Below are 18,428 nucleotides of genomic sequence, written 5' to 3'. Positions count from 1 at the left end.
ATTAAAATAACTGGTTTGATTAATGTCTATTTTATTACGACCAACTAAAACAACAGTTATTCCAAACTTTTTATCACTGAACGGGCTCAGGTCACAGTTGGCAACCCTATAACTTCTCAGACCCACCTTATTTCATACTTACAACTAAAGAAATATATTACATTTTCTATTTAAACAATTTGAAAAATAAAATTGTACACACTAAGGTTTTCCATCATTTTCCCCCATAGCTCTAGAAAATTCCTTCAACAAAAAATCCTTTACAGTAACATACCTGTGGTCAAGAGAAAAACAATAGATGCCAAATGTTAAAAAAAAAAAAAAAAGAATTGCATCTATTTCTAACAAAACTTTCATCTTAATCTCTAATAGATATGCATATTATCAACAAATGTAAATTTGAAGTTATAGTATAAAAAAAAAAAATAATCTGATTATTTCTCACAGATGAAGTCTTTAACTCGACCTGACTTTATGATATAAAACCATTTTTTTTTTTTTTTTTTTGCTTTGTTATAGTCTTAATTACAGTTAGTTTTTTTAATTTCTATATTTGTGAGAAAACTTTAGGTTCAATATATATCTGTTTTACTATAAACATTCGTTTAATAAAATTACCTTTAAATGCAAGAATTGATCAGGTAAGGGAGAGAGAAAAATCCTAAAGTTTGTACAGATCATTCTCATAAAAGACAGTTGATGAATGCCTAACTCACAATTGTGGAAAGAAAAAGGATATCCAGTCCATGGTAGAAAATAATATGCTTTATAAGATATATATATTATGGTTAACAAACAATACTAAAATGAAATTTGTGATTTAATTGGGTTATATTCAATTTATAAATGTGAGACAAAACTGTACAAAATGACACATTGTAAGTAACAAGGTCAGACTACATACATATCATTTTTACACAGATTTATGTCTTGTATAATTATATTATAATTACAAAAATTTAATAATTATATATGGACTATACCCCAAAAATTACGATCTTATATTTATACATAATATTCAGATAGCTTTTACTAGCCAAAATATTTAATTTTTATTCATATTAATGATTTAAAAATGAAGGGAGGGAAGAAACATATAAATACACGACATTTCACTACCAATCTATAATATATAGAAATTTTAAAGAAAAATAAATAATACCTCAATTATATTATATGAAATCAAAACAATAAGACCACAATAAACAAATACCTTTTGTGTTCTAATTTTGAATAACACGACTAGTATGCTATCATGAATAGATTTTATATATTTATATATATAACAAAGAATACATATACCAAAATTTGTACAACTCAAAAAAAAGAAACTAAAAAATAAAAAAAGGAAAAACATGGAAAACAACAACGATTCTAATGATTAAAATATAACAATAAGGAAATGCAATCAAATTATATAAGCAAGAGCTAAAATACAAATATATAATTTCAAATTCTAGGATTATACGTTTCAAATAGCAACAAAAATTTAAACATTTTATAATTAATTGTTAATACAGAAGACTGGAATAACTTCATAACCATTACTTTAATAATTTTCTAATACAGTTCAACTAGCTATGACAGATTTATTACGTCTTTATTACAATTATTAATACCTACAACCATGGAAAAATCTGTGTGGCTAATGCAACTGTTTGAGCAACATATAAATACATATATAGACTCGGATAATGTCTAAATAAATATAGATATAACCGCTATTAGCCTAAAATAATCGAAGTTGAGACATGAATCTTTATTTCCACTAAGCTAAGGATAAGAAAAAACACTACAACAGAGGGCACCCAGATCGAACAAGTGAAGCAGCGTTCTCAAAAATTAGTCCTTTTTTTTCAAGAAAGGATATCTGTTAAGGTTAAGAAGCACCTACATCTATTTTCTTCGGATATAGAGGCACGGTATCATTAGAACCCACGTGTCCTACGTGTCAAGTGTCATTTTATTAAAAAGGGAAAATTGCCAGGAAATAAATAGTTAGTTTACATACATATACATCCAAATATGTACATACATGTACCTTAGAATAACTTCATTATTTTTTTAAATAATTTGTAAACACTACTATGATTGCCAGAATTAATCCTTGATACGGTAGCATACCTCTTTAAAAAAGAAAAAGAAAAAAAAACTCAGATATTTACATACTTCCCAATTCCGATTAGGAACTAAAACAGATAATGATACTTTGTCTTCTATAAATAGATCAGTCCGACAATTATTATTATTCTGCAAAGCATTATTTTGTACAATTATTGTAGCGATTCATTTCGTATCCCTATTCATTTCATGCTATATAATAGCCATTATATCAGAATTACATCGTTTAATGAAATCTTGTCATGACCCCATTATTAGATGAAAAAGAGTGACTTTTCTATACCAAAGGAGACCTATTTATTTTTCCATTATGTCCCCTCAATCGTTTAAATAGTTTACTCTTGACTATGGTTTAATCAGTTACACAAACTGACGGTGGAGATGCTAGCACAGGGGGCTAACAAGTTCAGTTATTCCGTAGGAGCTTCATCATCTGAATCTACTAGTGTGCTAAATTTATTTGATCCGGCAAAGTTCTGGAAAAAACAAAAAATTATACAATAATTAAATATAAACAATGAAATAAATCAAATTCAAGTATTATATCTATAAATACATTAGTATAATGTTATGTTATTAATTTATGTACTTGTAGGTAGAAAAATAAAATTAACAAATCCTTAAAATTTCATCAACCATTTCCTTACCACCAAAAGAAAAATTTCAAAAAATCAAATGAATTAATATTTAATTATTCTTCTTTAATAAAAACCAACTACAGTGTAATATCGGTAATCCGAACTGTCATAAAATAAGCTACTTTTTTTGAGAAAAATCAGCAGGCAATAACAATTTTGTATTCAAATTAAAGTGCACATGTGTATTGGATAATTTTTAATGTTCCAATCTATGGGAAAGTTATTGTAATCACCCTGAAATTGAACGTGGAAATTTTTACTGTTTCAATATTGGGTAATCTAATTCCTATGGAAGTGCTCATAATATATTATGTTAGTGAACTCATTTTTTAAAAAAAAAAATTTATTATTATTATTACGTTTCAAATAAATTCATATAAAGAGTATTTTTTAAAATTTATTTATACTTTTTTTAAACTTACAAACGACCAATCTTATAGTTTTAACAAATTAAATTATCACTTAGCATTACTGGGATATAAAATAAAACAATTTTTTAAAACTTTAAAATGTTGAATTTCCAAAAAAAAAAAGTAGGTTAAATTCATATTGTTGAATTTTTAACAGTATTTCCCCTAACACTTTATCTGATCCGACACACCAATTAGTTTGGATTACCGAAATTACAAGATATCTTAATTTTGTCAACCTTCAAACCAACACTTCAGATTTAGAATTGATTAATAAACACAGTAAAACACCCACCACTTTTGGAGAACTAGTAGGAATATGTAATAGAATGGTAATGGAGAGACATGATTTTTTTTTTTCAATACAGATAAGATAGTATGAGTAAAAACAGTTAAAGAAAGATTTCTGGAGGCTGACACAATTATAAAGTTAAAATAACTGTTGAAGAAAAAATATAAAGCATAAAGAATAAATGATTCCAAGATAAACTTTCTTCTCTTGAACATTAGGAAAAAGTGAGATACCTTTTTTTTTCCTTGTTGTATATAGCATGTCAAATAACTAATTTTTAAAAATAAATTATACAGATAAACATCAATTCCCTCAAAGCACATGAGGGTAAAGATGAATGTATAAATGGAGATACAGTGGAAGAATCCACTGATGGAGATACCAAGATGCTGTATAGAGGAGACAGCGTCATTCAGTATTGTACTATTTCCTAATTTGATAATATATTAGAGAACATCTTTATTATTATAATAATTTGCACTTTAGTTCCAAACAACAAAGATACTGAAGCTAAAATCTCCTTTATACTTATGAAAAAAAACAGAAATATAAATGTTTGTTCAAACATAGCATTGAAATCCACTTATGATTATAACATCAAATGAATTATAATATTTAATAAATGAATACACCTCAAATGTCGAAACTTTGAATATTGCTTCTATTGAAATAAAGCCTTTCAAATCCAGAAAAAAAAAATTAATGATTATTTCTAGAAATATCTAAAAAAAAATATTTCCAAAAGAATTTTAACGAACATAAATCTTTAAGGTTAACTAGGTAAATTTTAGGTCATCTTTAATGCAAATTTAATGACTATCATTTTTATTTCAGAATTAATCACATATAGAAAAAGGGCTATATGTCCAATAAATTATACGGAAAACACTTTGTACGTCTAACCTCTAATTTAAAATAGTAGAAAAAATGCATCCACTAACTTCAATGAGCTATTGTCAGTTAGTAAGCACATAAGAATCTATTCAAAATTTTAAATAAGTGTAAGTTTTAATTTTAAAGATCATCTAGAAAGTTTTAAGTATTTCCTGTAAAATTTCCTTTAGGACACTTTTTCTATTTTAGCGACTGGTAAATTATATTGAATAAAGAATTGCTTTCATGAAAAGATTAGTGAATATACCGTATCCAAAATTAATAGAAAATTGTTTATACAGAAAGCAAACTTTCTTTATTTTATAATTAATACTAACTCCCCTTCCCAAGAGTTGAAAGCTTTCCATGCATGCACATACATACATTGTGGCTATGAAGTTCTTAATATCGAGTAAAATAAAATATTATTTTTATTATGTGTAATAACTTAACTATCCATAATAAAAATGACGCTCATACCCTAAAACCTACTGTCATCATGCACACTGCTACCATTGTATTTCTCCTTGCTCACCCAAAACTAAATTCTATTTCTATAGATTTGGTATAATTTTTGTTTTCAAGTTGTACAACATTGGTAAATAAGTTCCACTTTAGCTATTATGTCAACAAAATATCATAAATCAGAATGGTTAAAGAGACCCTAACTGAAATAATAGCTTTAACTACAAATGGTTGTTCACGCGAATTAACAAGTCATAGTTAGTAATGCTACACAAATAAGTAAAATTTTAACAAAAGTTAATTTTTTTTCCAAAGGCCAACTTCCAATTCAATAGAAAATAAAATTATAAAAAATTAATTCACCCTAAACTAAAGATCATGAATACCCCTATTGTTTTGGATATTTGCTTTTATTTACCCTATATGACCATTATGCACATATATCTTCGATGCGCAGTGATAAGGGCTTAAGTCACTTTTTGAGCATTTGGAGATTATATCATATTATAGCACCAAATCAGATTAATACCAGTTGGTATTAAGGTCTTTATGCTTCAGATAGACTTACTACAATATTGATACATAAAAATAACAATTACAAAAATATCAATAATTAGATGTCACATAATGTTTTGAAACTTTGTTTTTGCTCTTCTGAAAAATTCATATTTTCAATTTAAGCCCTTATGACCAAGCATCAAATACATATCAACAGTTTGATTACTAGATTATCTGAATAAGTAATGTAACTTCTTAAAACTTCTTAGCTTTGTAAAGTAAAATATTTGGTTAAAAACTTCAATATTTTATAGGCATTTAATTTCCCAATAGACCTATGGTTTATGACTAATACTTCCATTCAATAACAGGGGTATTCATGATGGGTTAAATGTAAAATGTTTTACCATGTTAAATGTTATAATAGAGGAATTATGAGCAGCCCTATTTAAAGTCATGTTAAATGTTATATGCTTAAGAGCTCCTAGTGGATTTTTAGGTCAACTTGTTTTATAAGCTTTCTTTCCAAAACATCATGTTATTCTAATTCTACTTACAAGTTTTGGCTAAAGTAATTTATAACAACATGCCTAAATTGAGTGAAAAGAAGAAGTGTGAAAGTTTGGCTTGTGAGGAAGAGAATCAAGATAAACTTACAACTGTCATTACATTATTATTGTCATCCATTGCTTTATTAGTTTTAAAAATATCCAAAACAATAGGGTTATTCATGATCTTTAGTTTAACATGTTAAATGGAGAAATATTTCTTCTTTTTCAATGTTAAAACAATGTAACATGGCTGAGTCTGTTACTAGGTCTGTTAAATGGAGAATGACGTCACGAAACAGACCAGCTGAGCTTGTTTTATTTATTGTCGTGTTAGGTTACTTACTCATAGGTAGCCAAACTTTTACACTTCTACTTATCACTTATTTTAGGCATGTTGTAATAAATTACTGTAATCAAAACCTAGAAATATACGCTAGGAGCTCTTATGCATTCAACATGACTTTAAATAGGGTTGCTCACAATCCTATACTTATAACATTTAGCATGGTAAAACATTTTACATTTAACACAATATCATGAATACCCCTAATACTAACACAATCAAAACACAAACCACAAGCAAGTTAACACAACAAAAAGAAAAAGGTGACGAGCTCAGCTGGTCTGTTCCATGACGTCATTCTCCATTTAACATGAGTTTTTCCATTTAACACGCTTTCACATGTTAAACTAAAGATCACTAATACCCCTAATATAACCTGAGTTTTTTTTGTGTTGTATAATTTTTTTTTAAAAAATAGACAGGAATCTAATTGAAATGACTTATCCAGAGAGTTTTTTCTCCTAAAAATTAAGAGAGAATTGCAAAGGAATCGGCTGTTAAATAATATCGCTAGATATACAATACTTACAGGTGTTTTTGATTCGGGTACTTTAGGCATCTTGGAAATGTCATCTAGACTCTCTTTTCTCTCCCTATAAAAAGAACATAATTATATAGACACTTGGATAATATCATTGGCGATAATATTTGCTATATAACTACTAGCAAATAGTTACAAAATAGCAAACCTATGCTTATTATTAGGTTTGTCAACATCTTTCCCCCTAGGTCTATCTGTCAAACCACTATGTACCCTACCTGAAGAAACTGGACAACTCAGCGCTTCATCATCTGCAACAAATAATTCAATAGCATAAGCATTTTTAAGAGACCAAGGTTAACTTAAAAATAATAAATCATAGTAAAATACTAATCCTCTAAATCATAAGTCTAATTTCAATACAAGCATAATAAATTCCTTAGTGATTTGTAAATTACAATTGGCTGGTTTTGTGATCTAATAGGTACATTTTTTTTTTTTTAATAAGCACTAGGCATATCTAAATACAAAATAGATAAAACAAAACCTTTTTTTTTTTCAGTTTTAGATATTCTTTCTGCTGATTCATTTTATGACCTATTACAAATTATATAATTGATTTTCCATAATGAGTTATGATTCTTTTAAAAAAATTGGTCAGTTCATCAAGCCTTGTAGGCATTAATGTGCGTTAACAACACTTACTGCGGATGATATAAACATTCACATTATAGGTAGAATCTTTTTTTTTTTTTCATTAACATGTTAAAGTATTTAATAATTCAACTTACAGCTCAAAACTCAATTTTATTTTATGTAGTTATTAAAAAAAAAAAATCTTCCCCCAAATAAAATATTACTAAAGGAATAAAACCGTAATGAATGTAGTGTATGGATTTCTATTAATTCCAAAGGATCCAAAATATAGAGTATTGTAAATTTAAGATTTACAGATAGTCATTATGGCATATCAGTAAGTCAACTAGAATGTTGTTAATTTTTAATTTTGAAATATTTCTAAAATAGAATTTTTACAACAAATAAAAATAATGCTATCACACTATAAACTTTACATAACTCATTGTGGGTCACACCTCTTTTTTACTCCATTGAAATAAAAAAGTAAGAGATGCCGAAAATGATTGTTTCTGTACAGCGCATTACAACTGAGTTCAAACTAATAAGGACAAATGAAATTATGCAAAACTATTTTCTATTACTAAATGTAAATGATGAAATTTGGACAGGAATAAAATAATTGACAATTCTTTCAAAACAATTACAACTCTATATGCGACAAACCAAAAGACTTTATCATCAATCCAGTGACTTTACACAAATTATAACCATTAAAAAAAAAAAAGATGAGTTTCAAAGAGACGGTTAATACTCAGTTAAATTAGAATAAGCTGCAGGTACAACACTTTATGATAAGAGATCGGAAATACAAATTAAATAATCATCTAAAGAAAAGATGAAAACAAAAATATTGACTAACCAGCATGCTTTTCCTTGGGAACATCTCTACTTCTTTCCTCTGAGACCCTACTACTAGATTGTGGAACTTCATCCTCCGGACTACTCCTCCCATTATTAACCTTAAAAATCAAAAAGACAATGTAGACAAAGCCATGCAGATAAAAATAAAAAAGATACACCACTTAAAAGACAACATAATGATAGTTATAGTAATATAATAAAAACAAAATAAATTTAAAACTGGACTAACTATAGTCTGCGGTTTACGGGACCATGCGTTTTCTTTAGGAGGTGGAGCTGGTTCTACTACTTTTTTCTCTTCCCACTGTTGCTTGTCGCTCTTATCACCTCTGCTCCCGGTACTTCCTGGACCACTCTTGGATCTGTAACATTCACAATACAATATTTAGATGAAACAGAAATAAGTTTACTAAAAACACTTATCTCAGGAACAAAAATCAATTTATGTAGGCAATAATGTCAAGTAACACATCATTCTCTAATGTTGTAATTTAGTTAATTTCTTTCCCGATTCCTTAGCATTGTATTGTTTTGTATAAAATGCCTTTATTTTTATACTTTAAAAAATGAATCAATTCAAGTAATCTTCATATTAATACCATTAATCGAATTTTTACATGACTCAACCTAGTTTTTTTAAATATAATTTTTAATAAATATCTCAAATTTACCAGTAATTAAATGATGCCTTTATTGGTCAAACTTAACTTAATTAAGAAAGGGGAAAGAAAAGACAAAAAATGGTTATCTACAGGTTACCACCCTATTCTAACCATGTTTTTTTTTGGAGGGGGGTCAACGGCTCAATTTAAAGAATCTACAAATCTCAAGCTCTAAATAACCCATCATGATAATATGCAATAGGTTTAACAGGCTCCTGTGCATTAAGGGAGTAAACTATTCCCTGCCACAAAATAATGACTAAACATTCATATAGATTTCCTATCTATTCATAACGTATTTCTAATATTTCAAGTGCAATACTTAGAACAAGGGCATATAAAAAATTATATGCCAATCGATTTGTTTCATTCTGAAGTATAAGAAAAAAATATTACTATACTACTAAATGGTTTTTTAGTCACCAAAAATTTTAAAAACAATGAGGATTTCAGTAAAGGTCAACAAAATGTTTTCTGTGGAAAAAAGCAAGTAATATTCAACTTTAGCGTCGTCTGAAACACTCAATGAAATTGAAAATTAGATATTTTTAACTTGGGTTTATTTGGAGGACTTCTTACGGTGACTATTGTTCATATAATCGTTAATATCTCCTGCATTTTATACAATTCTTATGTTAATACAACTGTGGGAAAGCTGAATGCTGAATAAACTACTGTTGAAGCTCAAAAGTGTATTTTCTTTACTTCCAATTGGTGTTTTAATTTTTGTTACTAATAAGATCATTTTAATTTTTTCAATTACAAGTTGCTGATGTTTTTAAATTTATATTAAAAATTTTGTATACATAAGTCAAGGACAATTAGAGGGTTTGTTGTGGTATGAGTATAAATACATCGCTACAGTATAGCCCTTGTACAACATTCGAGCTACAATGGAATTAGAGCCTGGAAACAGACTGATAAGGCAGTTTTTAGTCATTATTGAAGTAGGCTTTGGACCCACCTGGCGCTTTTTTCTCACTGTCACCGGTGGGTTCACCGCTTATTGAGGTTGAGGTACCGTTTCAGAACCCCCACCTGTCCAATTTTCAAACGACCTTCACCATCACCATCTGGATGACGGTTGATATTTTAGAAGATATATTATCTTTGAGAAGTATAGTCGATATGTGCATAACGACCCTTCCCCGACCATCTGTGAGTGATTTTCTTTTTTTTTCTCTTTCATCGAGCTCCATATTTTTTTGTTTGTTTTGTCCTCACCAACTGAAGCACTATTTTTTTTTGTATAAAGAAAATTCTCTTAGTTTTGTATGTACATCTGAAGATTTTATTTTCACAATTCTTTAATTTTTGTTACAACAGAAACCGATTCATTTTTATTATTTTATTATTATTTATTTTCTTATTTTTTTTTTTTTATATTCGTTTCAGGTCATCTGTTTAATTTAACCCGAACCAGTAAAAATTTATTCTGGGAAGGAGAATTGTTTTCAATTACGAAAAACCCCTCACCCAAACACCTACACAAACAAAATATAGATTTAATGCCCTTATAAGAGCAAAATATAAGTCTCAAATAAAGAAAAAATTTTCAGATATTTTATTTTATATCTCCTTTTCTGATTTGCTTAATTATATCCGGTTTGTGTCCTTTGGTGCAGCTTATTTAAGGGTTTATCAAGGTGCTATAAACGAATATCAACTTTGTTTCACTCCTAAAAAATCTTTTATCACACTATGATAGGTCAGTCAGTCTGGATTGTTACAAAAATAACTATCCATTTATAACATAGTATAAATATGGCAATATCATGAATAGTTAAATTTTCTAAAAGAATAAGAAAAAATCAGCTAAATCAAACCAGTATTAACGATTATACAGCCAAGTTAGCTGTTACCATCTATAGATTAATTGATATTAAAGTTGCAATAGTGTTTAATTAATGTATATACTTCTTTAAATGAAGCAATAGCAAAGAATTGCCAGGTCTGCTAGTTTAGGATAAAATAAACCAACTGTATCATGAGCAAGTATTTATGATATTATTTTAAGAGCAACTGATCCTCGAATTGTTCTATAACCTCACTTTAGAAATCAGGGCTATACACTTGACTCAAACAGTAATAGAAACTTCATAATCCTTAATTAAGATGTTTAGTGTTTTACTGTCAAACTTAAATAAATTCTGGAAAATACGCAAAATGAACAGTCTATTGGGACACCCTTAAAAATAGTAATAAATAAAATTAAAAAAAAAAAAAAAAAATACCTAGAATCTGGAAACTCATCGTTTCTCATGAGCCTCTCTTCGATCTCGCGTTCTCTAGCAGCTGTATCGACTGGTTTGGCGCCTCCAAATATTGAAGCAGAGGTGGAAGCTGACTCGGCAGCTTCTTTCGGTTTTGTTCTTGGCTGCAAAACCAACTTTTGTCGTGTTCTAGACTCTGAAAATTACAAAAAGATTTTCATTACTACAATGGAAATATATAATTTAATTATGTTACATTTTATAATAAAATCATACAAAATTTAAAACCTGCATCACTGTAATACATTTCTGTTCTAATCAAGCTCCAGAGGGTTAGGACAACGGAAAGGATAACAAGGAAAGTTAACGCTAATAAGTTAATTAAAAAAATGATACTAATAATGCACTTTGATTACTTGAAAAAATCATTTTAGTAGATAAAAAATTTGAAGTTTAAAGAATGAGAACCTCTGTGGAGATATCACATCTTTCCTAAACTATAGATATCACACCTTTAAACTGGATTTAACCAATCCATAATTCCAAGATTATTAACAAGCCTATCACATAAATGTTATTTCCTTAAACAGACAATTAATTATGTTGCTCTCATATAGAAAGAGTATATTTTTTCATTATTTAATTTTATGGTCTAAGCTAAAGATTGTTCTAATTTTATAATACATAAAATGCAAAGATACAATGATGTATCCATCTCAAGCATTCAATACTTTCATTCATCACGTCAACGTGTCAACGTACTTGTTTTTAGGAACTAATAAGGTTTATTTTTTTAATTAAAAAAAAAAAAAACATTGGATGAAAGGATAAAAATCTGCTCTTATTCATAACTGTGGAAAACCATAATAACCAAACTACTTCTCCTTAAACATTTAAATAAACCAATTATATCAGTTATTATATTAAGATAAGAACTCACGAAACTCGTTTATAGAATATTAGCTATCTTACTTAATTAAATAACACATTAGCACATTTAACAGGAAAACAGAGGTCATTCACTCAAAATTTGTGCAAACTCTTTAGCACGGTAACATATTTAACACTCGTCGTATGAAATTCTATATTTTGGTTCTGTCGATATACAGAAATCTGAATTATTTCCCAAAATGAAAGAACTACTGTCGGATTTAAGTAACCCGAATTTTTCGCTTCTTTTTTGAATTTGTATAGTCGGGGTTGGGGGTCTCATTTTCTGGGGGATTTTCAATTAATACTGAATTCACCTTGTATTATGCTATTTATATTAATTTAGTCATACAATAATAGAACAAAAATCCTCTCAATGAAAATTTAAATCAATACTATATTGATTAGTGCTGACTTATTTGCTTAGAATTGTTTTTATACTTCATTAAAATTTATAGTTGAATATAAATAAATTTATCTAATAATATAGGTAATCTTAAATTACCTCGGTCAGGAGCTGGTAAATCATCTCTTCTGGGGGGTGGTCCATATTTTCCATCCCTTTCTCTTCCTTCAAATCTTCCTCCTCCTCCGCCACCAAAGCCAACGGAACCTCTGTCACCTCTGGGTTCCTCCCTCCACTGGCCACCCCTGTGAATATTATAAAGAGTTAGAAGATATTTCATTAAATATAATTTAAAGACAATCTGTAACAATCACAGTATAGTTATTATTGCTAAAATATATTATGGACGAACTACACACTGATGTATACATACCTATCGCGCTCATCAGATCGAGGGAACCGATCTTCATCTCGTCCTCGGTCTCTGAATCCACCACCTCGATCTCCACCAAAACCACCTTCACGGTCCCGCCCATAACCTCCACCTCCTCCCCTATCCCGGTCGTACCTGTCCCTAAAACCTCGGTCATCACGCCCACGATCTTCTCTTCCACGGTCAAACCTAAAATAAAAATTAAAACAAGATAATAAGACATTATGATTATAATACATTAAAACTTGAATATAATTAACAAATAGCAATTAGAAAATACCTTTCTTCTCTTTGAAAACCGCCACCACCACCGCTGCGCTCTTCTCGATCGAATCCTCGACTGAATCCTCCACCACCTCCTGATCCAAAGTCTTTTCTACCACCTCCATATCCTCCTCGATCAAATCCACCTCCTAAAAATTATTTGATCATAAAAGTCATGGTATATTTACTTCTTATTTAATACTACTCATTAAAACTAAATAACATTACTAACTAGTTGTATGTTATATATCTACTATTTTATATTTAAAACATTAATAAAGGCATTTTATTATATCAATCATTAATATAATGATTACCTTAATATAATGATCTTAGTCTCCATAAATATTCACAATAGTAAATTTCTAAACTTAATTCCTGACTATTATACAATAAATAATAAATTGATGCATGTATAATGCTATTTTTTTATTTTATGTAGAGCTAAAGCTGTAGAACTTAAGAGATCAGTTGTTTATAAGTCAAAGACCAAAAACTGAAAAAAGTTAAAAAATCTGGAAGTTTCTCCCCACCCTTGCCTAAGGGCAAAGGGGAGAAACTTATCCTGCCATTGTAAAACTCGTCTATTTTATCAGACGTAGCAAGTCAAATTTTCACAATCACTCCCTTGTCTGTATACAAATCCTAACCTACCTCCAGTTGAGTTGAACTCGAAAATTTGCAAACTTAAAGCTTTTAACCACAAAGAAAGTCCCAAAACAGTAAAAGTTTTAATTATTAACAACCAGAAAATCAAAAGTGGTGGACATAACTTTAAAATTGTTAAGTTTTATTTTAGGAGGTTTATTGTGACTTAACAGTAACATCTATTAATAAAAAGATTGCCCCACCAACTACAGATTTTACAAGATATACTATTTTTTCATAGCTCCATGGGATATTCCTTAGACAGGACAAGACATTAAGAAATTATAATGTTAGGTACTCATTTGAATTTTTTTTTAGCTTTTCATTCAAGTAAAACAAGGGAAGCTCATATAATGGACTGATTTAATTAATGGACTTGCAAGTCGTAAGTAAAACTCCCGAGTATTGGAAGATAAAAATAAAAATACAAACTTACTTTCTTCAGGTTCTTCTTGCCTAGGGCCTGTTCTCCAGTTGCCGGTCATCCTATCAGATGATGTTTGATCTCGCCCACCATCTCTTCTGCCTCTATTACCGCCTCTTCCTCCGCTGTCTACATTAGTAGCAAGCTCAATTTTTATGATTCTACCTTTTAAGGTCTAAAAGAAAAAAAAAATTGCAATAGATTACTATGACTGTACTCATAAATTATTACAATTTGTTTTAAATTAGGCATAAGTTCATTTTCCATTATAACATAGTGAAATTTAGGATTTCATCATACCAATAACTACTTTTAGAATAGGTGAACTAAACCAATAAGTTATAATTTAGTAAATAATGAATAACTATAGAAAATACAATTAGGAACTTTCAAAAGTTTCATAAAGGAATCTTAACAATTTTAATATTCCACTAAGTACAAAAATTCCATGGCTTGTCACTAATATATTTACAAATAAATTTTTAATCATTACAAAGAAATTATAATTAATAGGTCTTTAAAAATGTCTTATGGTATATATTTATTGCCGACATTAAATTCATTATTTTAATTCTAATTCGACTTTGATGTAGAACCGCTAACAATACTATCACTGTTTGTCCTAATCCTAGCATTGGGTTTCATGTTTGGAAAGACGAATTATTAGCTAGGCATTGGTAGCTCATACAGCCACATGTGCCCTATGTTGGAAGGTCATTGTAGCATCATGTAACAGTGACTAGAACAATGTATACACAGTGGAATTAAACTAATTAAAAAGTTTTTACATAAAAATTGTGGATAATTCTAACTTTTCTGCTGGTATCTTGTTTTTTTTCTTCTTTTAACACAACAATGTAAAAAAACTGTCTGTAAATTGATTGTTGTATAGATATAAATCAAAGTGAAATCTAATATTCAATGAAATGTAAAATCAGGGTTTTGGTTCAGGAAGTTCAATGCTGGAATAACTCTAGAAAAGTTTGAAATGCGAGTTATGAATGCTATCATTGTGTAAAGCTTAAAGTTAAAACCAAGACAATGTTCCTGTCCATTTGACATGGCTTAGTCGAAGAAAACCTTTCAGAAATAAAAGGTGCTGAAATCTCTTCCCATCCTCGTTACAGCCTTGACATTGGTCTTGGATAATGGCAGTCAAAACCACATTTTTTTTTAAAGCCAGACAAAAAAAAAATTTCTAATCAGGATATGAGGAGTTTTTGGACTCAAACTAGTATCACCACTTAATTTAACTTCTGGTAAAAATATGGGTTTCTGTAGTTGAACATAAAAGCCTATATTTTTGAAGAATTATTTTATTTAATGTGCAGATTTTATACCAAAATTTAAATTCAACATTTTATACATCAAGACTTCAGAAATGATCTTGGTAGAGTTCAGTTAAATGGATATAAAATTACCTTATTGGTGTTTTAGTGATTGACAATTAACAGACCCCATATTTTTTACTTATACAAAGAGTAAAATATTATAAATACAATCCAACTGTTAAAGGATGCCAAACCATTATTGACACAAATAACATAACCTAACAGCAAATATACTCTACCTACAGTGGTAATCAGCTGTGGAGGTCATTACAGCAGACTTAGTGTCAACTTCAAACTCTTGAACTTCTGGAAGTGCTCATAATGGAAGCCAACCTATAGAATCTCTAGTTCACTCTAAAATTGTTTATGTTAAAACAAGTAGATCCCTGATCATATGAGATAGCTGGCTAGACACGGTACTTATACTGAATTTCCCCTTAAAGGGCCAAAACCTTCAAGAGTATCTTCGAACAGAAATTATCAAAAAGATGTCTTTAAATGTACTAAGAGAGGAACATTCTAGAAGAGGAAGGAGTGAATTAGTCTCGTAGATGAGAGTCTAAAAACGATTATTAGGAACCTTCCTTTAGATTTGATCTTTCTACAAGCTCCAAAAAATAACTTAGACCAATGTGTATGGTATGACCAGTCCATATACTAAAGTGTACAGAGAAATAAACACTGACTAAACATAATAAATCTTCAGGAGTGGTTGAAGATGAAACTTGAAAAATTTACTGGGCAGGCACCAGAAATTGAATTGGAAACTGTGACTACTACCATTACTAAGATAGGCTACCTGAGTCATTTTGTACCTAACAACAAAATATTTCCTTTATTGAATTATTAGCCCTTTTGAAAAGTATTAGGATAACTATAAGATTCACAGGAAAAACAATTAACTTCTAATCTTCAGCGGCACTGGTTCGATTTCAGCCTGGGACCTGTTTCATAATGAAAGCCAATAGTATTAATCCATAAATACAAGTTCACAAACTATAAAGTACAAGCACTAATACATTTTGTTTCATGATAAGGACGACTATTAGTGATATTACGTGAGTTTAAAAGTAAAAAGTTATCTGGCAGAACTGTTCAAGTCAGTTTAATGAATACAAACTACAGGATTAACAGTATTAGTTTGTACTTTATTATGAAACAGGGACCCTGTGCGGACTGACTTATATTTCAGAGAGGCTCCACACAATGAAAGACGAACAATACAAGAACATTTGGTTTTAATATTTTTTTCTTTTAAAAAATTGAAAGAAAAATTGACATATTAGAACAGCAAGATGTATCTATAATAATATCCCTGAATCAATACATAAATAATTATTAACAATGATATCCTAACTCCATGTTTTCTTCTAGTAAAGATCCTACTTAACGAAACTATGATACTAGGGATCCTAGGTCTAAACGTTGGATCGAATTTTCGGATATTAATTCTCAGCACTAGACATTGGAAGATGTTCGTAGCATCGTTAAGTGGTGAATTGGCAGTATGATATTATCAAGTTCAAACCACTTGAATCTATTCTGGATTTAAGCACACATCAATATCAGAAACTTAATAATGTTTTAAATAACTATTAGTTTTTAAATATCCTTGAGAATATATATTCTTATCCGATGGAATGTTGTCTCAGTTATATTTTATATTCCACATTTTACAGAATACATCAAGATGTCTTAAGATTTCTTGATTGAAGGGTTGTAATAAAAGAAAAAGAAAAGGGATAATCTTTTAGTAGACCAATTAATAAGGTTGTACTGATTCAATAGAGACTCTCAGGACCCTCACTATACCTTATAAATTATCAAATGGGTATTAAGGTAGAGGAGTCACAATACTTTTAAAATTATTGCTTAACAAGTTAAAAAGAACAGTGAGTTTTATAACTTTTTTTAATAAATCAAACACAAAAATTAACTAAATGATATGTGCTCAGATCGACAGTGAAATAATTTGATAGATCACAGAGATTCAATGGTGTTTTTTTCCTCATTGCACATATTATTAATTTGTGTTTAACATTGAATAAAACATTATCTGTGAATTTTAGATGATTCAATATCCAATTCGTTAATAAATATAATAAGATCAAGATTGTAACACTTACAGGATCTCCTAAGCTTAAGGCGGTGCAAAGACTAGCTCGATCTTCAAATTCAATATAGCCAAAGCCCTTGGCACGAGCAGTCTTCTCTTCTTTAGGAAGTCGGACACTCTTGATCTAACAGAATGAAAACATGTAAGTAAATATATATTGTTACTGTAAAATATAGCTATGAAATAAAATGTGCCTTAATTTTTAAAAATTGGAGAAGTTTGTCGGGGGGTGCGGTCAGCAAAGAACAACATAAATAAACAAAACCATATTTTTTTTATTTATTTATTTTTTTTTTTTAGCACCCCCTCACAAACTTCTCCAATCATTAATCTACGGTCAACTATCTACACCTCCTTAATTTTTAAAGTGGTGTTGAATTCCCCTTTTATCATATCTCATTATTTTTTTTTTTTAATAGCTAAAACCCTTATAATTGCATTTAACAAAGAAAAAAATTACCATATGTAGGATTATAGAAATGAATACAAACAAAGGGATAACTATGTCTTACAAAAACTACCACATTTATTCCCCCCCCCCCCAAAAAAAAATTCAAATAAAAAGTTGTCATGATAACATTTAGTTTAAAAGTTTACAGTTAATCGCAAAACATATTTCAAAACTAATATAATAATAATGTGATGTAATACCATTCTAAATGTATAATAGGTCCACAACTTTACACAATAAATAGAAAAATAACTGATTTATCTTCTGGATAAAGTTACATTTATGTAGTTAAAATGGGCTTTGTAGAAGAAAAACAAAAACATAAAATATTTCATAATTTTATGGGCTTCGTCAAGGCTAAATGAAAAAAATAAGATACAAACATTATAGAATTGGAAAAACATAAAATATTTCATATAAATTGTGATGTTATAAAAA

The 18,428-nt window shown here is 29.1% G+C and overlaps 1 protein-coding gene across 6 annotated transcripts in view; it reads right to left on the bottom strand.

Moving 5' to 3' along the window:
• Window positions 1-807: 807 nt before the first annotated feature.
• The window catches only part of LOC106687746 (eukaryotic translation initiation factor 4B), a 25,205-nt gene continuing 7,584 nt past the window's right edge, over window positions 808-18,428 (bottom strand). For 3 of the 6 annotated variants that reach the window (XM_014431783.3, XM_014431784.3, XM_014431782.3), the window contains exons 4-14: window positions 17,550-17,663; window positions 14,105-14,267; window positions 13,037-13,169; window positions 12,757-12,945; window positions 12,483-12,628; window positions 11,069-11,243; window positions 8,402-8,534; window positions 8,171-8,270; window positions 6,881-6,983; window positions 6,721-6,784; window positions 808-2,597 (exon numbers count right to left, since the gene is read on the bottom strand). In XM_014431783.3, the coding sequence (XP_014287269.1) occupies window positions 2,532-2,597; window positions 6,721-6,784; window positions 6,881-6,983; window positions 8,171-8,270; window positions 8,402-8,534; window positions 11,069-11,243; window positions 12,483-12,628; window positions 12,757-12,945; window positions 13,037-13,169; window positions 14,105-14,267; window positions 17,550-17,663 (1,386 nt within the window). In that variant the 3' untranslated portion in view covers window positions 808-2,531. Of the gene's footprint in view, window positions 2,598-6,720; window positions 6,785-6,880; window positions 6,984-8,170; window positions 8,271-8,401; window positions 8,535-11,068; window positions 11,244-12,482; window positions 12,629-12,756; window positions 12,946-13,036; window positions 13,170-14,104; window positions 14,268-17,549; window positions 17,664-18,428 lie in introns of those variants that run through there. The other 3 variants (XM_014431785.3, XR_010844074.1, XM_014431787.2) reach the window with 3 other exon arrangements.

Source organism: Halyomorpha halys, unplaced genomic scaffold (assembly GCF_000696795.3).
Source record: "Halyomorpha halys isolate HHAL.00 unplaced genomic scaffold, Hhal_1.1 Scaffold1006.1, whole genome shotgun sequence".
NCBI classification, from domain to species: domain Eukaryota; kingdom Metazoa; phylum Arthropoda; class Insecta; order Hemiptera; family Pentatomidae; genus Halyomorpha; species Halyomorpha halys.
The sequence above is the reverse complement of the archived record's forward strand: the minus strand, read 5'-3'. Positions and strand labels throughout refer to the sequence as shown.